We start from the raw sequence: 23434 nt of genomic DNA on the forward strand, positions 1-23434 counted from the left end.
AACTGCACAACTAGAGGGAGAGAAGAGGCCACATTATTGAAGGGAGGAGGTACCTGATTTGAGGGATAATCACTCCGGATATAAATGGACTAAGAGCTCCAGTCAAAAGACATCGAGTGTCAAGATGGATTAAAAAAAGACCCATCCATATGCTACCTATAGGAGACTCACTTTAGACCCACGGGTTGAAAGTGAGGGGACGAAGAATCCATCATACTAATGGACATCAAAAGAAAGCTGGGAAAAAAAAAAAAAAAAAAAAAAAAAAAGAAAGCTGGAGTAGCCAAACATACAACAAACTAGATTTTAAACCAATGACTATAATAAGAGATGAAGAAGGGCACGACCTCATAAAAACGGGGTCTATCCAACAAGAAGATCTAGCAGTTGTATGCATTTATGATGCTAACTTGGGAGCACCCAAATATATAAATCAACTAATAACAAATATAAGGAAATTCATCAATAATACAACAATAGCAGGGAACTCTGACACCCCACTCACAGCAACGGACAGATTCCCTAAGCAGAAGATCAGCAAGGAAACAGTGGCTTTGAATGACACACTAGACCAGGTGGACTTAGCAGATATAGTCAGAACATTTCATCCTGAAGCAACAGAATACACATTCTTTTTTGAGTGCACATAGGACCTTCTCCAAAATAGATCACACACTAGGTCACAAGTCGGGCAGGCCTCAACAACAAAAAGACTGAGATCATATCATGCATATTTTCCAACCACAATGCTATGAAACGTGAAGCCAACCACAAGAAAAAATTTGGAAAGACCAGAAATACATGGAGGTTAAAAAGCATCTTAATAAAGAGTGAATGGGTCATCCAAGAAATTCAAGAAGAAATTTAAAAATACATGGAAAGAAATGAAAATGAAAACATGATGATCTAAAACCTTTGGGATGCAGAAAAAGCTGCCATAAGGGGGAAGCATATAGCAATATAGGCCTACCTCAAAAAGAAAAAAATCTCAAATACACAACTTAACCTTGCACCTAAAAGAGTTAGAAAAAGAACAACAAATGAAGTCTAATGCCAGCAAAAGAAAGAAAATAATAAAGAGCGCTAATAAATGATATAGAATTAAACAAACAAAAAAAAGTAAAACAAATCCACAAAACCAGGAGTTAGTTTTTTGAAAGAATTAACAAAATTGATAAACCCCTAACCAGACTCATCTAAAAGAAAAGAGAAGGGACCCAAATAAAAATCACAAATGAGAGAGGAGAAATCACAACCAACACTGCAGACATATAAATAGTTATAAAAGAATATTATGAAAAATTGTATGCCAACAAATTGGGCAATCTGAAAGAAATGGATAAATTCCTAGAAACATAGAAACTACCAAAACTAAAACAGTAAGAAAGAGAAAATTTGACAGCCCCGTAACCAGCAAAGAAACTGAAGCAGGAATCAGAAATCTCCTAACAAACAAGAGTCCATGGCCAGATAGATTCCCAGGGGAATTCTCTGAAACATTTAAGGAAGAACTAATACCTAGTCTTCTGAAGCTGTTCCAAAAATAGACATGGAAGGAAAAATTCCAAAATCGTCCTATAAGGCCATTATTACCTTGATCCCGAAACAAGGCATTGCTGAAAACTACAGAACACTAATTAAAGAAACTGAAGAGGACACAAAGAAATGGAAAAATATTCCATGCTCATGGATTGGAAAGGCAAATATTGTTAAAATGTCTATACTACTCAAAGCAATCTACACATTCAATGCAATCCCTATCAAAATGCCACCAGCATTTTTCACAGGGCTAGAACAAACAATCCTAAAATTTGTATGGAACCACAAAAGACCCTGAATAGCCAAAACAATCATGAAAAAGAAAAGCTGGAAGAACACAATTCCAGATTGTAAATGTTTATTACAAAGCTATAGTGATGAAGACAGTATGGTGCTAGCACAAAACCAGACATATAGATTAATGGAACAGAACAAAGAACCCAGAAATGGACCCACAACTATATGGTCAACTAATCTTTGACAAAGCAGGAGAGAATATCCGACGGAAAAAAAGATAGCCTCTTCAACAAATGGTGTTTGGAAAACCAGACAGAGACATGCAAAAGAATGAAACTGGACCAATTTGTTACACCATCCACAAAAATAAATTCAAAATGATGAAAGACCTAAATGTGAGACAGGAAACCATCAAATTCCTAAAGGAGAACACAGGCAGCAGCAACGTCATTGACGTTGTAAGAGAAGCTTCTTACTCTAGACACACCCCTGGAAGCGAGGGAAACAAGAGCAAAATGAACTACTGGGACCTCATCAAGCTAGAAAGCTGCGCAGCAAAGGAAACAATCAAACTATAAAGCAGCCTACAGAATAGGAGAAGGTATTTGCAAATGACTTATCTGATAAGGGTGAGGACCCAAACTCCACGCAGAACTTATCAAACTCAACACCTAAAAACAAATAATCCAATTAAGAAATGGACAGAAGACACGAATAGACATTTTTCTAAAGAAGACATTTAGATGGCTAATGGGCGCATGAAAAGACACTCAACATCACTTGTCATCGGGAAAATACAAATCCAAAGCACAATGAGATCCCACCTCACACCAGTGAGAATGGGGAAAATTAACAAGGCAGGAAACAACAAATGTTGGCGAGGATGTGGAGAAAGGGGACCCCTCTTGCACTGTTGGCAGGAATGCAAGCTGGTGGGGCCACTCTGGAAAACAGTATGGAGGTTCCTCAAAAAGTCAAAAATAGAACCACCCTACAATCCAGCAATTACACTACTGAGTATTTACCAAAAGTTCACAAAAATACTGAACTTAAGGGATACATGCACCCCAATGTTTACAGCAGCATTATCAACAATAGCCAAATTATGGAAAGAGCCCAAATGTCCATCAACTGATGAATGGATAGAGAAGTTACGAGGTGCACGCATGTGCGCGCACGCGCGTGTGTGTATACAGTGGAATATCACTCAGCCATCAAAAAGAATGAAATCTTGCCATTTGCGATGACATGGATGGAGCTCGAGTGTATTATGCTAAATGAAATAAGTCAGATGGAGAAAGACAAATATCTAGGATTTCACTCATATGTGTAAATTAAGAAACAAAATAGATTCACATAGCAGAAGGGTGGAAAAGAGAGGGAGGCAAACCATAAAACAGACTTTTAATGATAGAGAACAAACTGAGGGTTGCTGGCAGGGGGGTGGGCAGGAGGGTGGGTTAAACGGGTGATGGACATTAAGGAAGATATTTATTGTGATGAGCCTTGGGCGTTGTAGTGCATGATGAATCACTAAACTCTATTCCTGAAACCAATACTACATTATATGTTAACCAACTGGAATTTAAATAAAAACTTGAAACTACAAAAATAAATAAATAAATGTCACCTTCAATGACATTAAAAACTCACATCGACACATATATAGTCCATAAGCTTATTGATGTTTATATTGAGATTTTCAAAATGAGTTTTTTTTTTTTACTTCTTAACCCTTTATTTCCTGACTAATACAAGTTTATATGCTTTGCCTTACATCCTAAGGTTAGTTTTCACACAAAGGAATGCTAGAACACAAAGGAATTATCATTTTGGTATATTTTAGGTAATGTCCTATTATAAGGACTGTATCACAAAGTGTTTTTAATATTTGTTAGATTATCTTTAAAATCTTACATAGTACCAATAAAATCATCAGTGAAGGGAATTCGATTTAATAGTTAATTGGGTTACTGTTTAGTATCTATGTCATTTAATAGTTTTTAAAAACTCATTTTCTTTTTAAATTTTTTTTAATTTTTATTTATTTATGATAGTCACGGGGGGGGGGGTGGGGGGCAGGCATAGACGCAGGCAGGGGGAGAAGCAGGCTCCATGCACCGGGAGCCCGATGTGGGATTCAATTCCGGGTCTCCAGGATCGCGCCCTGGCCCAAAGGCAGGCGCCAAACCGCTGCGCCACCCAGGGATCCCTCATTTTCATTTTAAGAGGCAAATCTGAAATTTCTCTAACTGGAAAATCAGTTATTTTCAAACTTAAATTTTGTTTCAGATTTTCATATAGTATTTTTATCTACATGACACCATAATATACAAATTTTATCAAGACTTAGGGCAAGTACCAAGGGAATGGCACTTTTCCCCTGTAGAGATAATAAAAGAAACAAAAAATAGAGGTTTTAAAAAACCATGTTAGCCAAGTTACAACACATCCTGTGATTCCCTCTTCCCTTTTACAAATAATGAGAGTTTAAAGAAGGAAACCTGACTAGGTATATAGAGTAGCTGTATCTGGTTTCAGCTGTTCAATACCTGTACAGGAGTTTTATCTATTATCTAATTACTTATCAAAAAAAATCTCTCCAGTGGTGTTTATTCAATATCATTGTCAAAGGACCCTAGAGTCTTAGCCCAGCTCTAAGTAGCACATCTTTATTCCTTCAATGAATACGATTATGTATTTACAGTGCGCTAGACGATGCATCTATATAAAAGAGTAAGACCTTCTCCCTATCCTAAATGTTTGTGAAATAAACCAAAATTCACAGTACAGACATATACATGTGTGTATATATACAAGATAAATCTTTATGACATCCTAAGCTATGTCATTTCTGTACACACAAATATTTTAAAACCGCCATAGCTTACTTAGAAATGTGAAATTTGGGGGTGCCTGGGTGGTGGAGTCGGTTGAGCCCCTGACTCTTGGTTTTGGCTCAGGTCATTATATCAGGGTAGTGAGACTGAGCCCAAGACAGGACCCACACTCAGCTCAGTGTGGAGTCTATTTGCCCTTCTCTCTCCCCCTAGCTCCCTCAGCCCCTCCCCCTGCTCACTCTCTCTAAAATACATAAATAAATAAACCTTCTTTTTTACCTTCTTTTCTTTTCCAACAAGATTTTGAAAGTGGAGATTAATTCAAGATACGAGGTAGGAGTCACATAATTGTATCTTTGAAGTTCGACATAGAAGGATGTAGATAAATCTATAGTAGAAGTGTGGAAGCTTTTACACATGCTGATACAGTCCTCTCGTATTTCCTCTGACATTTCAATTTCTTCCAAGAAGCGCGAGGCAACTGCCTGGAGTGCATCTTCAGGCCATGACTAAATTTAAGATAAACGAGTTAGTACTTGATCAAAGTGGCTAGTCTAGCGTAAGTTACTGCTGCCATCCTTTGCGATTTATGGGTGTTAGAAACGGAAGGGAACACGTGAGGGATGAGGCTGGAGGGACACTGCCATGAGGAACTTCCCTCCCTACTCCCACCCAAGGACTTGCACACTCAGGGCCGAGAGCCAGGAGCTAGTACAAGTAATATTGATTCTTCATGGTCTGTTCAAAGGTCACAGAAACTGTTCATGAACATTGTAGGAGTAAAGAAGAGGAAAGGCATTAAACTGATGGAATGCCTATTTCCGCGTGCATCCTACCTGCACCATCCCAGCCAATTCTCCCAATAATTCTCTGAAAGTAAATGTTGTCCTTTCCACTGAACTCCAGAAGAGTATGAATGACTATTTCCTTGATTTCTCTAAAAGGTATCTCAAACGCAACAGGTCCAAAGCGTGGTTCCTAACTCCCCCCAGATAATCACCACCTTCCCCAACTTTGTAAACATCCCCAACATCCGCCCCTATTCTCCAGCCAGAATGCAGGAATCCTCCTCGATACCCCTCCTCCTCCTCAACCCTTCATCACCCCATGCAGAAGATCTATAGGCACCATCCGCACGATCGCGTCCAAATCCTTTCTCTTCTTCCTACGCCTACCACGGCCATCCCAAGTCACCTCTGTTTTCGTCTGCTTGGAATGTTCCCAGAGTCCTGGCCGGCTCCCGGCCTGTGTGGCTCCCTACAGCTGCCGGAGCGATTTTCTTCCAAAGGTAAATGAGCTCATGTCACACTCCTCAATTAATAATGCTTCAAAGACTTCCTAGCACACTTCAAATCCAAAACCAACTCGCTTGTCTCTGCCGATGGGCCCTTGCCACCCTTCTGACCTCACCCCTGTCGCTCCGGCCTCAGTTTCTCTCCACCTGCGTCTCCACGGCCCCTCCCTGGCCTCTGCCCAGACCCTCTGAGCCCTGGCACCTTTCGTCTGGCGAGCCTCCCCTTTGAGGTCACCTCTTCGGAAAGCCTTTGACTGCCCCGTTGATGGAACAGTCCTTTGCTACCTTGGTTGTCTCTAGAAAAATCAGCTTGGGATCAGAAGCCTGGTCTATTTCGCTTCCGGCTTTTAGAAGAGCACCTGCTATTGAGCAAGGGGCTCCGTAAGCTTGCTTCGCAGGAAAGCGTGCTAGCAGGAAACGGAGGGACAGAGGGGCCATGGAGTTCCCCCCAAGGTCACATGCTGACACAGCCACCCCCCCAGGGGCTCTGCTGCAGGCCCCAGCTTCCCCACTGCACCCCGGTCTTGGCTGCTCTGGGTGTCCTGAACCTGAAGTCTGCAGCCACGGGGTCACTCCGGCTTTCTTGCCTTTGGCTTCCTGTAGACGTTGGCTAATAGAAAACAACGGGAGGAGGGGGAAGTGGGGGGGGAGTCGTGCCCCCTCCCCGGCATCCCTGCAGGAGCTCAGGTCTGGGCCTCTGCCTCCCGATCCTGGGATGCAGCTCTCCTGCCCGGCTCCAAGCTCCAGGGCCGTGCTTTCCCCCTCCTGCCCCTTTACCCCCCAGCGGTAGTGACAGCTCCCTGCACTGCCCCCCTTCCAACTGCTCGCCTCCTCCCCCTCGGATCCCTCACCCCTACCCCCCCAGGGACAGCTCCCTCATCAGCTCTTGCAGGGAAGCCTTCCAGCGGGCCTTCTCCCCGAGCCCCCGACTGCTACTCAAACCTCCCCTAAAGCCTTCTGTGAAATGTTGGGGTCCCTGAGTGTATGTCAGTGAGAAAATGTTTGTCTCTTACGACTTCTTGAATTTGCACAACACATCATCATCTATCAGAAAATTCTGCTTGATGCATCTATGAAAGGAGCCACGGTGATGACAAAGACTGGACCGTTCTAGAAGTCGACCTAAGGTCTGCCCAGCAATACCTGAAACCAGTCAATGGTGCAGCAGTTAACAAGAGCGGGGAACTTGCGGAGGCGAACCCGGAATGCATCCCCGATGGGACTCATGGCCAGGACGACGTGCAGGTGGTTGCGACAGCGATCGATGAACATATTGAAAAGGGCTATGGGGCTCCCATCGGTCTGTTTGGTCTTATCCCGTTGGCGATCTAACTGCCGCATCTTGTCACAGATCTCCTGCTTCTCATCCAACGGGAAGAGGTTGGGGACCTCCCCAGCGTTCAGCAGGTTGTTGACATCTTCTAGAAAGGACTCCCTTTTAATCTGAGTGTCTGTGAACAGGAAGACCCCCTGCATCTCACCTTCGGCACATTTCCTTAGGATCACTTTTAAATCCTCGTGCCACTCAAAATGACCATAGCCCTTGGAGATTTCAACCTGAAAAACGGAATAATCAGCCATGTGGGCAGCTAACCGGGTGACAGACTGCCTTCCACTCCCTCCGACCCCGACCAGAAGAGCGTGGCTGCGGGGCTGCTTCAGGATCCTGGAAATCCTGCTGATGTGTTCTATGGCAAATCGGAATAAGACCAGGCTCATGGTTTTTTTGCTCATGTTATTGTATTCTTCCAGGTGAGCTTCCACGATCACCCGCAGATTATCCACATCCTTGATTTCCCTGTAGTTGGTGTCCTCCCTCCTGGGGTCGTGGAAATCACAGAACATTAAGCTACGCAAGTCATCTTCTCCTACCACCCCGTCACCGTCGAAATCTAAGCTTTGGAAAAGTTCCTGAAAGTCTTCGTCCATGTATTTTTGCAAAACTTCTCGAATGTAGTTGATAAGCCAACTTCGATCTGCATTATCCAGAAGACGATCATAATACACTCTGAGGACCTAGAGGGTAATGAAGCAGCAGCATTAGGCGCCGATTCTTCTGGTTTTGTGCTTTCATTTACATATTAATCTCAAGTCACAGAAAAAGGACTCTCAGGAAAATTTCTATGGGTTTTATTAAAAGCATAGCCACGTAATCAGGATGTACTCATAATAATGCTTGTTTTAAATATTAGTTTTGATCATATATATTTGAGATGATACACAGTTAACATTCAGTTACGAATAAACCAAGATAACTTGGGGGCACTGAAGCCAATTAGAGAGGTGCAAAGAGTATGAATGACTAGAAAAGGAAAAAAGGGACTAGAGAAGGTTAGTGGCTGCCTTTGCTCTGGTCACTTAGATATAGATAAGGAAGCTGGGTATTCCCTTGCCATGATCCTTCCTTTTTCTAAGCCGGGAAACATTCTGAAAATTATTGACAAATGGATAGTATTATTTTTTTGAGCTCACTTTTTTGGAAAAAAGAGTGAATGTCTTAGGTGAAAGCCAAGTTTGTTTTGCACATTTATTATCTTTAAGTCACCGCAGAGGACAATCTACTAAAATAAACTCTGGTGATATGCACATGTTACTGGATTATAAGAAATAGTTAAGCAGGCTTGTCACAGAAAACAGCGATTTCCTCAACGTGGTGTAAGTGTCCCTTCGTTACTAACTGTTTGGACTGGACTACGTCCCTCTCCACTCCTCCCCCTCTCCCGCCCCCCCCCCCCCCCCGTTCATGTGGAAGTCCTACCCACCAATAGGACTATATTAAGAGTGACATCCTTTAAGGAGGTAATTAAAGTTAAATACAGTCACAAGGGTGGAACCCTAGTCCCATAGCCCTAGTCCCCTAGGACTGTCCTTATAAGATGAGGGTTTCCACTCTGCCTGCAGGTACACAGAGGAAAGGCCAGTGAGGACAGTGAGGAGCAGCCATCTAACCACACTTGGTGGCACCTTGGACTCCCGGCCTCTGGGACTAGGAGGAAATAAATTTCTGTTAAGCCACTCTGCTTGTGGTGGTGTGTTACGGCAGCACTAGCAGACTAATGGACGTACGCTACAAGCAGTGCATGTCTGCAGTAGCAGGACTTCTGTCATTTGGGGGAAATTACTGAAACCCGCCTGCATCAGCTGGAGCTGTACCTGTAAAATACCTGCTTTGCGTTATATTCCAGATGTATGGCAAAAATAAAATGACAGCGTATGTGGAAACACTATAAAATTCAGAAGTAAAATCGTGACAAACCACCTCGAAATCAGCCTAATGGTGTTCAAGAGTAGTGATTTGAGTGTTTTCACTATTGTCACTATTGTCAAGCTGGTGCCAAAATAGTGTCCCTTTTTCTAGCAGTGGCGGCTGCATACGCAAATGGTACGACTGAGGCTTCCTGCATACTCTAACCAGTCCAAGAGCTATTTCTTTATGGGGCAACCTAGTTGCCCGATGTATGCCCATCATCCCCTGCTTGGATTGAGGGCTGAAGACCATGTACAATATTCCTGTGGGAGGAGAAACCTAAATCAAGCCCACCTCACATATCAGGTGTCAGGGCCTAAGAGGAATCAGTATGCTGGGATCTAGCTGGCAACGTGGCAAGAAGCTAAGGTAGGGTTTCTCAAGGACTGTCACCACACCTGTACCGACTCATCTGTTGTGCTGGCAAAAATGCAGAGTGCAGGGGCCCACTCCAGGCCCTGACTTGAAAACTTTGGGGATGGTGCCTGGGAATATCTTTTATTTTTCGACTTTTATTTCTTTACATAAGGTACAAAAATCCAAAGTGTGCAGCTCCAAGAATTTTTACACAGGTGACACCCTGTCACCACCACCAAGATCAAGGTACAGAACACTCCCAGCGCCTTAGAGGCTCCCTCCCATGCTCACTTCTGTGGACACCCTCCCCTCTCTACCCTGTGATCCTATTGCCCCCCTCTTCCATTTTTAAAAGTTTGATATGTAAAATTTTTCTATTATAAATCTACATGATTATCAGAGAGGCAATTTCTGGAATATTTTTATTACATTGTACTTTTGCTTTGAGTTTATTTACCTCCAAGCCTTAATTACAGATTGTTTTAACGGATACCTAATTCACATATCATAACATTCGCTCTTTTAAAGCACGTAATTCGGTGGCTTTTATAATATTCACGAAGGTAAGCAAGCATCATAACTATCAATTCTAGAACATCTTCATCATCCCATGTGGAAACCCTGTACCCCTTAGGAGTCACTCCTTATTATTCCCCTACACTCCCCACAACCCCTGGCAACCATTAATCTATTTTCTGCCTCTAGGCTTCTTTCTCTTAACACGACGTTTTCCAGGTTAATCCATGCTGTAGTATGCGTCGCTATTTCCTTTCAGAGCTGAATAAAGTTCCGTTGTAAGTACATGCCACATTTTGTCCAGGCATCAGCTGATGTATATCTAGGTTGTGTCTACTTTTTGTTTATTATGAATGATTCTAATAACATTCCTGCATAAGTTTTTGTGGGGACATATGTTTTCGGTTCTCCTGGATATGTGGCTAGGAGCAGAACTGCTGGGTCCTATGGTAACTCTGTGTTTAACGTTTTGAGAAACTACCAAACTGTTCTCCACTGCAGCTGCACCATTTTTCATTCCCACAGGCAGTGGGTGGTGGCTCTGACCATCCTTCCAATACTTGTTATTAACTGTCTTTTTGATGACCACCATCCTAGCTTCCCTAATGATTAATGATGTTGAACATCTTTTCATGTGCTTATTGGCCATCTGCGTGTCATCTTTGGAGAAATGTCTATTCGAATCCTTTGCCCACTTTTAAATTAGGTTGTCTTTTATTTATTTTTTATTTTTTTTAGGTTGTCTTTTACTGTTGAGTTGTTATGTTTTCTGGATATTAGACATTAGATATTGCGATTTTTTTCCCCATTCTATGGGTTGTCATCTCATTTTCTAGATACTATCCAATGAGGCATGAAAAAGTTTAATGAAATAAATTTCATTTTTAATGAAATCTAATTTATTTTTTTTCCTTGGGTCACTTGTGCAGAATAACTACATTTAACAAAGCAAACCGGATGTTATGTACACAAATGTTTGAAAGCCATGGAGAAGTCAAAGAGAACGTAAAGTAGTAAGCCAATTTCAAACCTAAAAAAGCATTTATTAAAATTATATTAGCTCTTTTAGTTTGGTAAAAGTGTCTGGAAAGGAAAGGGGCATCTAAAATAGTATCTGTCATATATTAGACCTTAGGAAATCTTTTTTGAGTGAATAGGAACAAAGCACAAATAGAGTGTTGAGTTCAAGCACTTCATATTTTTTGAAATGTTGGGAACAATGTGTCTAGCACTGTTCTCAGCACTGTGGATAAATCTGTGACCAAAAAAAAAAAAATCTCTGCCCTCATGGAGCTCCCTACCTGAGGGAGATGGACAATAAACATGACAAATAAATTATATGGCGTGTTAGATGCTGATAAATGCTATGAAAAGAAGAAAAATAGAGTAAGTCAAGAAAGACTGGAATTCCTGGTGGGGTGTGAGAATGTCGTATTCAATGGTGGTCAGTGTGGGCCTCACTGAGAAGGAAAGATTTAAAAAAAAAAAAAAAAAAGAAGGAGAGATTTGCTCAAAGGCAGTAGGAAGCAGGCCCACAGGATCTGGGGGGAAAGCATTCCAGGCCGAGTGCATGGCCAGTAGGCCTGTGTTGCTAGGTGAAGGGTGAATGAGTGTGAGGGCAGGAGGCAGCCTGAGGGGAGCCAGGAAAGAGGTACACACGTGAGACCTTATGGGCCATCAGACTTTTATTTTTAATCCCTCCCAATGAAGTAGAGTGCTATTGAAAGGTTTTGAGCTAAGAACTTAAATTTACTACATTATATCAATATGAAGTACTCACTAAAAATTGCAAGTTATTATAGCACGAATTTCATTAAATGCCCAAAGAGCTCAACAGCCATTGTCGAAACTCAATAATGTCACACTGAAGTGTAGTATAAGATTTGAAAGATGCTAAAAAGGGCACATACCATAAATATACAATAGCACATATGAGCTCCTCCCACGACTAGAAGAAAGGAACGGCCTGTATAATCCCAAGCCATGAAGCATGTTATGTATAATAAGGCTGCCTTTCTTCTTCTCTTTATGCATTTGTACAAATTATGTGCTTGCCATGTGTCAGGTGCTGGGGAAAGTAGAGAAATTAGTAAAGTTGCTGCTCTCAAAAAGCTTCTACTCCAGTAGAGACACTAAATAAGCCAAAATATAGACAGTTCAAGTGATGTTCCGTGTTATAAAGAAGAAAATGAGATAAAGGAAAAAGAGCTATGGGAGGTAGGGATGGCTCAGAGCAAGCCTCAACAGAAAGGGGATATTTGACAGAGACCTTCAGGAAGCAGGCAGGCTTTCTGGATAATGGGGGGAAGAGTGTTCTAGGCAGAAGGAATATCAAAGGGTGAAGCTCCTGGAGAGGAGGATGCTAGATGCTTCCTAGAGCAAGATTTGGCTACTGACAAAACTCACTCCTTTGATGAAGTCAGAGACATCCTCCCCTCATATCTCTCTCCTTCTCTACCTTTCAGCTACTGTGGCCTACTAGACTTATAGCCTGTGTCCATGTCCCAGGATATTCATCCCACTCTGGCAAGTAAGGGACCTACAGAGAGTGCAGTAAGAATCCACAGGTCAGGGGACGCCTGGGTGGCTCAGTGGTTGAGTGTCTGCCTTTGGCTCAGGATGTGATCCTGAAGTTCTAGGATCGAGTCCCACATCGGGCTCCCTGCATGGAGCCTGCTTCTCCCTCTACCTATGTCTCTGCCTCTCTCTCTCTCTCTCTGTGTCTTTCATGAATGGATAAATAAAATCTTTAAAAAAAAAAAAAAAAAGAATCTACAGATCATAGGTTTTGAGAAAATTATTTTAGGGACCTTGCTGTGGCCAAAATCCTTGAGCAGAATTTCATTTGGACTTATATTTGAATGTGTGAGGATTTGGGAATTCAAATTGTAAAATAAAAAGCCTATTGAAATGGAATTTTTATCATTTATTTATTTTATTTAGAAATGGAGTTTTTAAATGTCTCTTTGAAATTTTTATCTCTATAGCATATGGTTTTAACATAGTACATTCCTATTTTCTAGATTTCTTAACTACATTGTTAAATTTAAAATAACTATATTATCTATGTATTAAAAATAAAAGTTTTCTTTAACTTTCCTATAATTCTTTGCCTATTTTGGAAATACTGAATTATTATTTTTGACCCCTTATTTTGGTATTCTTTCTTTCCTTCCACAAGCTTTTACAAGAAAATATTTACCCACATACCGCTTCCCAAAAAGAAATATATTTTAATATAGTTTGTATGCCCTCAAAACTGATTTGCTTTGCAATTGTTTTGGCATCTAGAAATACAAGTAATGTAAATACATACATTCATTTCTTATAAAAACAGCTCCTTAAAAAGTATTCCGTCTCAAAAATTATTTGAGATCAAACTAACAAGGATTAAGTCACTTAAGCGATATTTATCCAGTCATACCTACTTCAAAATATTTTATAAATCACCAAAATTTCTAAAAATAGGAATAATCCATTGTAAATATCATAAAATATATTAGTGATAAATATTCTTTTAAATTACCTTGATCATTGGCCTTCATAATGCCAAATAGCTAAATGCATTTCAATATAAATTGCTAAATGTTTCTTTTTACTCATTTATTGCTGTAAAAAAAGGTTGGTTTCTTGCATAATCATATTTTAATAACACAAAAGTTTACCTCATGAACCCAGAGACGTTTAATCACTTCTTTGGTTTCTGCTGTTTCTGGTCTTGACAAGCAAACACCCTGAATGACACGGGAAAAATCACGGAGGTTGAACAAGTAGTGAGATTTAGCTGGAGTAGGCAAGAGATTCCTCATGGCTTCTTTATATAGAGCCATCGTACCATTAACAATTTGTGTGGTCAAATCTAGAAAATCGTCTGGAAATTTATGACTTAAAAAAATAATAAAAAGAAAGAAAATGTTAGGAAATACAATACACAGATGATATTTAGCATACCTAGTGTGAAAGTTATTCTGATCAAATGATTTAATTTATAAAATTAACATTTCATATAATAATGATACAATTTTAATTCAAAACTGCTTTCCATTCATTGTTTTATGTTCAAAGAGACTCCATGGGAAGGCAAGACTAATGTAACAGACTTAGAACTACTTAAATAAGTGAACAGAAGAGCCAGCCGAGGAACCCTGACCATATAATTCAAATCCAGCATCCACTAAACAAGTGTGTCCTATTCACTTTCACCCCTTAGCATTCTCAATTGCATATAAAAGGAATCGCTGAAGAACACTAGTGAAATGAGTATTTTTGGAGAAAAAAAGGAAGCAAATAAAAATACAGAAGAAAAAAGAAAAAGGAGAGTTTTTTTTTTAAGTGAAATAAACAAGGAGTCAGGATTTAAAAAAAAAAAAAAAAGAAGAAGCGCAAAGGGCACAATTAGGTGGGAAAGAACATGTAGAACAGAGATCCATTTGGAAAAACTGACTCTAACTTCCCGCTCAACAAGGTGCCGTGGTCCCCCTTCATCATCACCAGGTAAGGCAACGAATGACAATTTTCCTGAGAATGGACATCAGGGAGCTGAGACCTGCACTGCTCAGCTCCACTTGGCTCCCTGACCTCTGCACATCTTGTGGAGAAGCACTGAACGTCCAGAGCCAGGCAGCAACGTTTCCCCAGGGCACAGGCCCCAAGGCTACACTCAAACTTAGACATGAATCTCCTTGGAGAACTCAAGAGTTCTACTACAGGGTATGAAAGTCACAGGAAAAACCTGGAATAAATCTTTCCAGCATTAATTGCACTACATGGTAAAAATTCAGAGCATTAATAATTCTACTGTGGACATATTATACAGCAGAGTGCAAAATTGGTATGGATTTTGGGGCTAAAATTCAAGACATCAGACAAAAAAAAAAAAAGAAAGAAAGATACTCTGGCCCCTTTGTGATATGGTCCCATACTTGGAGATGAGAGCAGCAGAGGGCAGTGATGTTACCTGTTATCTTTTTCTTTATCTAGGGATGTTTTCAGGGAATAGTGAGGGGTACTACTTGTATTGATAGGTTTCCAAAATACTCTATACCCTCTAAATGAAAAAAAGAAACACACTTTACATTACTTACCAGATTTTTAAATGCCAGGTTAAAATTCTGGAGAAGATTGTAAACATGGATTTATCACTAAACTCATTGATTGTTATAATATTAAAATGTCTCATATATCGGGGAGTCACTGGATTTCGACCACCACCTAAATATTAAAAAGAGTAACTCTTAACAATGTTACTGCTACCCACTAGAATATTTTCTCTGATATTTTACAGCATAAAACAAATTGAAAGATGGACAAATTCATAGCACACAGAGAAAGTAGGAGTAATTGTTTGGGTAACCCTGACCTAAAAGCAGCTTTCCCCTCAAATTCAACACACTGTTTTTCTTTTTCTTTCTTTCTTTCTTTTTTTTTTAACACACTCTTTTTCTAATTGAATTGTCTGATTGAGTTCTTGGGTCAGGTCAATTTACCAAAGGAAATCAGATCAGATGGAAAGCCATTGGTCACCTTCTCTGTAACTCATATAGCCTAAAGCAGTAAATAGTAAACGTCCTCATAATATAATATTAAGATACATTAAAAAATAGTAATATTACATACAATTTTGGCAAACCTGACTGATCAAACTTAAGAGTCCTTCCCACATGGCTGAAATTCAACACAATCTTAGCATTTAGGCTAATTCTTCACCCACATCCTAAAATGAATTTCCTAAAGACTAGTCCATGTGGTTCATGTGGCCACTTCACTGCATGCTTGCATTTTTAAAGATTTGTGGATTATCTCACTCTCACAAAATAATGATTACATTTTCAAAGATAAGGCATTTTTTTAAAAAAAGTAATTATTTTGAGAGAGAGAGAATATGCATGAATGGAAGGAGGGTCAGAGACAGAGGGAGAGAGAATCTCAAGCAGACTCCACGCTAAGTGTGGAGCCTGACAAGGGCCTCAGTCTCAAGATCTGAGATCATCAACTGAGTCAAAATCAAGAGTTGAACACAACTGACCGAGCTACCCAAGTGCCCTTCAATATGAGGCTTTAATAACTGATTTAAAATGTAACATCATTTAAAAAATTATTGGTGTTATTATCTTTAAGTATATAGACAAATCTCATTTTTTTTAGAAGAGAAAAGAGAGGCAAACCATACAACAGACTCATAACTATAGAGAACAAACTGAGGGTGGCAGGAGGGAGGTGGCGGGAGATGGATTAAATAGGCAATGGATATTAAACAGGGCACCTGTTGTGATGAGCACTGAGTGTTTTATATATGTGATAAATCGCTAAATCCTACACATGAAAGTAATACTACACCGTATGTTAACTAGAATTTAAATAAAAACTTGGAAAGAAAAAACGCATTTGAAGTGGCCCAGGAAGTGCACTTAGAGGAATTACTGACTCAGAGCAACCTGACTGGGTTACAAGTCAAAAAAGGTCAGGGGGTCAGAAGAGACTCTCTGAAGAAATGATATATGGAGAAAAGGAATTTTTAAAGACTGGAATACCAGCTTGAGTTCAGGAAAAAGAGTTAAAGATGTCCAGTTAGTTGAATCAAGCCACTTTTGACGCCCCATCATAAAAAAAAATTTCTCCCGTATAGATTTCTTCGAGTTTATCAAATTCCCATGAGAAATGTAAAGAATCTTTGAAGATTAATTCTTTTGGCTATTTGATACTTTAAATTTCTCTTAACAGCCTGATTAAATCCAAAGACTCTCTAGAATGGGACTTGATTGGGGTAGAAAAGGAGATTTCATACAGTAGAAGAATTAAGGAATAAAAAAGAAGGAAATGAGCTGCCCCAGGGGGATCTGGGTCCTTAGATACAGAGAAAGAAGTGCAAAGTCGCAGAAGGTGGGAGAAAAGGGATTTGGAAGCATTGGTGGGAGAATGGCCCTAAGTAAGGCAATCCACGTTGTAGTGTTGACCATTGTAGTATCTTCCCAGAGGCCCCAAGGTATACACAGAGAAAACATACACACGAGAAACTCTAACTCAAATTGTCCAGCTGGATTTCTCTCTATCTCCAGGCATTTCTCCAGATACAGATACGTAGATTGAGAGTAATTCTCAATCTTAGTGATCACAAATTCAGAAAATGTACCTGGGGGTCCCATGGCACACATGATTTGAATGTCCACTAGTTTAATCATAGAACAATCCTTTAGGTCATACCAATTCCAGTGATCTAACCATTGTCTAAGCAACTCAATGGGAGGCTGAGCCCCATATACTTCACGAGCGGGCATATTGACATCATCTACAAAGACAACCTGAGAATAAAAAGAGAAACAATATTAGAAATACTTAACCCCTTGATATATTGTCCTGTTGTGTAAACAGTGTTGAGGCAAAGAATGAGATTATCTTCTTATAGAATTCATATGAGAGACATGATGGTTTTTTTTCAAATCAAGAATAATATCCCCTAGCATCCGTGCTTCTAAGGAATAGGGAAAGTCTTGTGACAACCATTATAGATTAAAAGAGTTGAGGATTTATTAATCCTCTTGCACAATTTGCTCATCAATATGCCTCCTCTTTTTCCTTATACAATTTTAATACATTGAAGTAAATGAGAAAGGTAGGATGTTAAAATGATTATAACTTCCAAGTGGTGACAGTGAGGTTCAGAAGGCTGTTTGTGGCAGAGGAACACAAGGGACGTCAATTGATAGTTGGGTTGTTTAAAGGCCTAGAGGACTAAGCAGCAAGACTGCTGAATAAAAATGTTAATCAGAGAATGAGAAAGGTAGCTAATTTCCCAGATGAATATTCTATTTTTTAATTCAAAGGGCAATTGCTTGTTTTTAATGTCAAGTTGTCTAATGCACATGCAAATGTGAAGACACTTATGGGAAAACTTAATCAAAATTTGTGACTAAAGGGGGCCTGGCTAGCTCACTCAGTAGAGCATGCTACTCTTCATTTTGGGGCTATAAGTTCGTTTGGGCCCCATGTTGGGTGCAAAGATTCCTTAAAAATAAAATTTTTTTTAAAAATGTGTGATTTTTTTGTGTGTGTACAAAAAGCTATGAAGTCCTAGTATATCTGGTTGTTCTGACTTTCGCAGGGCACATGAAGAGGACCAGGGCTGTACCATACGTATAGAAACAGAGACCAATTACCATTCTCTTGCCCAAAGGAGGACCGAAGACTCCCTTTCTTCTTTTGTCCAATTTTGACATGATAATATTCTGAGTTTGAGCTGCTGTAGTCTGTGCTGAGAAGTTAATTAGCAGAGGCTTGTAGATATCTTTATTGAGTTGATTTAAAAGAAAATTCTGTAAAACAGAATATAACAGGAAATAATAAATGAGCCATAGTTGGAACTATGTCCTGACATTTCAAAATAAACGCTAACATCACTATTGACACTTGAATTTAGAGCGTCATAACAATGTGAAACGAGAGATGGAATCAACACAGTTACCATACTGGTGGCACATCCGTGTTTGTCGAGGACCAGTGCATACGGCTTCTCTGATTTCCAAAGCCACCGTGCAGGGTACACGTGCCTTCTCAGCATGAGGTCATGGGGACCCAGAGGCTTTCAAGAAACTTGCTTCAGGTCTCAGGGGTGGGGCAAGAATTCAAATTGTCCCCTGTCTCTTTCCATATCAATGTTCGTTTTGTTATAGTTTATCTTTCCACTTAAATACCAAGTTATCTGACTTTCAGTTTGGAAGCAAATATGTATATTTTCCAAATGCATTTCTTTGGAAAGCAAGTGCAATTATAAGGATTATTAATGAAGATGTGTTTTACAAAACATCTTGTAAAAGAATAATGAAATAGGAAAACAATTACCGTATGTTAGGTAGAAAAAGATGACAAAATTAAATGCAAAGTATGCTCCCCATTTTGCAAAAAAGTTTTGTTTTGTTTCTGTTTTGTTTTGTTTTTTTGTTTGTTTGTTTTTTGTTTTTTTAACCTGGGTCGTTTTAATGCCTGGGTTGAATTTGGGTTGAGGATACAAATGACAAAAGGCTTTATTTTTCTCCAACCACTGCCTTTCCCCATGTCAAGTATCCATTCCTTGACTCTTGATGATACCTTGGGTAAATCCCTTAGCTTTCTGTATACTTTCAGAAAAATCTTTCTTTTTTCTGTATTTTTAAAAATTTAAATTCAAATTAGTTAACATAGTGTAGTATTGGTTTCAGGAATTTAATGATTCGTCACTTACATATAGTACCTGGTGCTCATCACAGGTGCCCTCTCTAGCATCCCTCACCTGTTTAGCCCGTTCCCCTTACTTCCCCTCCAGTTTGTTGTCTAGAGTTAAGAGTCTAAGTGACTCTTAAGGTTCTACGGTTTGCCTTCCTCTCTGCTTATGACTGCCTTTGCTGCATCCCAAAGGTTTGGACTGTTGGTTTTTCATTTTGATTTTTATTTCACTGATGATTAATGATCTTGAGCATCTTTTTTTCGTGTGTCTGTTGGCCATTTGTCTTCTTTGGGGAATTGTTTGTGCATGTCTTCTGCCCATTTCTTAACTGGATTATTTATTTTTTGGGTGTTGATTTTGATGAGTTCTCTATATAGACTCTGGATACTCTCTGTTTCCATGATTTTTTTTTTTTTTTAGCTCTTCTTTAATTCCCTGGTTAACTTATTCATTCTTTAGTAAGATGTTCTTTAACCTCTATGTATTTATCATCTTTCCAAATTTTTCCTTGTGATTGACTTCAAGTTTCATAGCATTGTGGTTGGAAAATATGCATGGTATGATCTCAATATTTTTGTACTACTCAAAGCCTGATTTGTAATCTAGGATGTGATCTATCCTGGAGAATGTTCCATGTGCACTTGGAAAGAATATGTATTCTTCTGCTTTAGAATGAAGTGTTCTAGTGCTCGCTTCGGCAGCACATATACTAGAATGAAGTGTTCTAACTATATCTGTTAAGTCCACCTGGTCCAGTGTGTCATTCAAAGCCCTTGTTTCCTTATTGATCTGCTTAGATGATCTGTCCATTGCTGTTAGTGGAATGTTAAAGTCCTCTATTACTATTGCATTATGAATTTCCTTATGTTTGTTATTAATTGATTTATATATTTGGGTGCTCCTGAGTTGGGGACATGAATATTAACAATTGTTCAATTTTGTTGGACAGACTCCTTTATTATTCTATAGTGCCCTTCTTCATCTCTTATTAGTCTTTGGTTTAAAATCTAGTTTGTCTAAGTATGGCTCCTCCAGTTTTCTTCTGATGACCATTAACATGATAAATGGTTCTCCATCCCCTCACATTCATTTTTTTTTGAAAGATCTTATTTGAGGTAGAGAGAAAGTGAATGAGTGAGCAGGAGTAAGGGAGTAGAGAGAGAGAAAGAAAGAAGCAAGCTCCTTGCTGAGCAGGGAGCCAGACAAGGGGCTCCATCCCAGGACCCTGGGATCATGACCTGAGCCAAAGGCAGATACTTAACCAATTGAGCCACCCAGGCACCCCCATCTTCTCACTTTCCCTCTAGAGTGAAAGTCTAAGTCTTTGGGTCTAAAATCAACCATTTCAAAGCAGCATATCAATGAGTTTTTTTTAATCTATTCTGATACCTTATGTCTTTTTATTGGAGCATTAAGTCCATTTACATTCAGAGTAATTATTCACAAATATAATTTAGTGCCATTGTATTACCTGTAAAGTAACTGTTCCTGTAGATTGTTCCTTTATAGTATTTGTTGCTTTTTTTTAATTTTTATTTATTTATAATAGTCACACAGAGAGAGAGAGAGAGAGGTAGAGACACAGGCAGAGGGAGAAGCAGGCTCCATGCACTGGGAGCCCGACGTGGGATTCGATCCTGGGTCTCCAGGATCGCGCCCTGGGCCAAAGGCAGGCACTAAACCACTGCGCCACCCAGGGATCCCCGTATTTGTTGCTTTCTGTCTCTCTTTCCCACTCACAGGGTCCTTTTTAATATTTCTTTTTTTTTAATATTTCTTTTTTTAATAAAGATTTTTCATTTATTTATTATTCACGAGAGACACACAGAGAGAGAGAGAGGCGCAGAGAGGGAGAGGGAGAAGGAGGCTCCATGCAGGAAGCCTGACACAGGACTTGATCCCAGGACTCTGGGATCATGTCCCAAGCCAAAGGCAGACACTCAACTGCTGAGCCACCCAGGTGTCCCCTCTTTAATATTTCTTGAAGACCTGGTTTAGTGTTCATGAGCTCCTTTAGTCTTAGCTTGTCTTGAAAACTCTATTTTTCCTTCTACTCTGGATGACAACCTTGCTGGATAAAGTATTCTTGGCTGCATATTTTTCTTCTTAGCATGTTAAATATTTCATACCACTCTCTATGTCCTGTCAAGTTACTGTGGACAGATCTGCTGCTCACCTTATGTATCTACCTTTGTAGGTTAAGATAAAAGAATGCTCTCTCAATCTTTGTATTTGGCAAGTTTCACTGTGCTATGTCTTGGTGTTGACCGGTCCTTGTTGATTTTGCAGGGAGTTCTCTGTGCCTCTTCGACTTGAATGCCTGCTTCCTTCCCCAGATTAGGGAAGTTCTCAGTGATAATTTGCTCAAACAAACCTTCTGCCCTCTTTTCCCTGTTCTCCTTTCTCAGGGACTCCTGTGAGATAGATGTTGTTGTGCTTTCTGGAATCAGCGAGTTCCCTAAGGCTATACTCATGATCTGATAGTTCTCTTTCCCTATTCTTTTCAGCTTCATTGTTTTCCATAATTTTATCTTCTGTATCACCTAGTCATTCCTCTGTTCCTTCTATCCTCCATCCTTCCATCCTCAATCCTGTGACTGTGATTACATCCAGTCAGTTCTGCGTCTCAGTTACAGCAATTTTATATTTCAGCCTGACTAGTTTTTAGGTCTTATCTCTGCAGCCAGCGTTTCTCTGGTGTCTTCTATGCTTCTTTCAAGCCCAGCCAGTGTTCCTATGACTGTGGTTTTAAATTCTTGTTCCGTTGTATTGCTGATATCTGTTTTGAGCAAATCCCTGGCTGTGATTTCTTCTTGGTCTTTCTTAGGGAGAGAAGTCCATCATCTTGTCCTTGTGTCTAGGCTTGTGTCTTCTGTGTGTTCTGACCGTAATACTGTATTAAGCAGGAGTCACACACTGTCCAGGGCCTGGTGCTTCAGGAAGTGTTTCTGGTGTGTGCTGTGTGCGCCCTGCTGCTGTGTTTTGGCTGCCCTTTCCCAGAGGTCAGTCCTCTGCAGAGTTCCTCCTTACTTGCAACGGGGAGTGTTTGGACCTTTAATTAGGTGTGCTTTGATTTCCTAGGGGAAAAAAAAAAAACCCTCATCCAAAAAAGAGAAAAGGAAAAAGGAACAAAAAACACCTACACAGACTAACAAAAGACTAGAAACCTGATTCTAATGGAAAAAAGAAAACTTAAAAGAAAAAAAGAAGAGATAAGCCTGATTCAAAAAATGAGAAAAGGAAACAAAGAAATGAGCAAAAAAACTATAAGCTTGACTCCAAAAGAAAAAGAAAACAAAAAGATTATTCAGAAAGTTTAAAAAGATTAAAAATAGAAAAAAGAAGAAAGCCTGGTCCTATTTCCACTAGAACTGATGATGCTTCGGAGCACTCAAAGATCAGTAGATTTGGTATATTGTGGGGGGAAGGGGCCTCCGTTGTTCTTCTGAGGGGGAGGCCTTTTATGCTGACTTACAGCCAGACCTACCCTTATAGGGACGCAATGGGGTGGGGTTTGGTGTATGTGACTCCAGCTTCCACTCTAGGTGCTATGTTTCTCTCTGAAGTCCAACTATACTGGCGAGGTGGGGCAGGGGGTTGGGATGTGTATGGAAGTGGCACCACGCTACCTTTTCCTCCCCAGGGAGCTAACCTCCCACCAGCACTATTCAGGAGGCACTCACAGAAAAGCAAATAATCTCCCCTCCTGTGTCCCAGGCCCTCATCAGATCCTCACCCTCAAACTGTCTGTGCCTGGCCATCAGCATGCCCTCCACCTTAGTTCTCCTGTATTTGATCTCTGGTGCATGACTGGGATTCAAAATTCCAAATCTTAAAGGACGTGGCAAAGCATGGACTCGCTCTCCTCCAAGGGAGAGAGGGCTGAGCTCAGCACCATTCTGTCCCAGAAAAGCAGTCAAATGGCCATGATGGTGCATGGAGTCTATGATGAAGCACCAGGAAAAGCTGCAACCAGGTTATCTGTCCTGTGCCTCGGTCCCCGGTTGTTGAATGGCCACTACTCAATGGTGCCTGGCAAGCCTTTTGTCCTTGGAGAGGCAATTCCCTCTTCCAAATGTACTCCAGGAAGAAGAACATTCTTTCTCTCCCAGTGCAACTCGGGATCTTGAGCTAACCCTACATGCTGCTTTCTCTCCCACTTTCTTCCTCTCTCCCTGACTTCTCTCCACAAAAAGGGCCCCTTCCCC

The 23434-nt window shown here is 40.2% G+C and overlaps 1 protein-coding gene and 1 long non-coding RNA gene across 5 annotated transcripts in view; one reads left to right on the forward strand and one right to left on the reverse strand.

Moving 5' to 3' along the window:
• Window positions 1–23434, reverse strand: part of DNAH7 (dynein axonemal heavy chain 7) — a 241874-nt gene that overhangs the window by 98877 nt on the left and 119563 nt on the right. The window contains 6 exon segments of the mRNA XM_025442048.3: window positions 4896–5125; window positions 7054–7926; window positions 13696–13915; window positions 15115–15241; window positions 17160–17328; window positions 18184–18339. Of these exon segments, the coding sequence (XP_025297833.3) occupies window positions 4896–5125; window positions 7054–7926; window positions 13696–13915; window positions 15115–15241; window positions 17160–17328; window positions 18184–18339 (1775 nt within the window).
• LOC112656669 (uncharacterized) overlaps window positions 1–23434 on the forward strand; it is a 136437-nt gene that overhangs the window by 62083 nt on the left and 50920 nt on the right. The window contains exons 4-5 of one of the 4 annotated variants that reach the window (XR_007409027.1): window positions 10960–11043; window positions 12496–12762. The exons of 1 other annotated variant lie outside the window; for it this stretch is intronic. This is a non-coding gene — a long non-coding RNA (uncharacterized LOC112656669). Of the gene's footprint in view, window positions 1–10959; window positions 11044–12495; window positions 12764–23434 lie in introns of those variants that run through there. 2 more of the 4 variants (XR_007409026.1, XR_003134570.3) reach the window with 2 other exon arrangements.

This window comes from Canis lupus, chromosome 37 (genome assembly GCF_003254725.2).
Source record: "Canis lupus dingo isolate Sandy chromosome 37, ASM325472v2, whole genome shotgun sequence".
Lineage (NCBI taxonomy): Eukaryota > Metazoa > Chordata > Mammalia > Carnivora > Canidae > Canis > Canis lupus.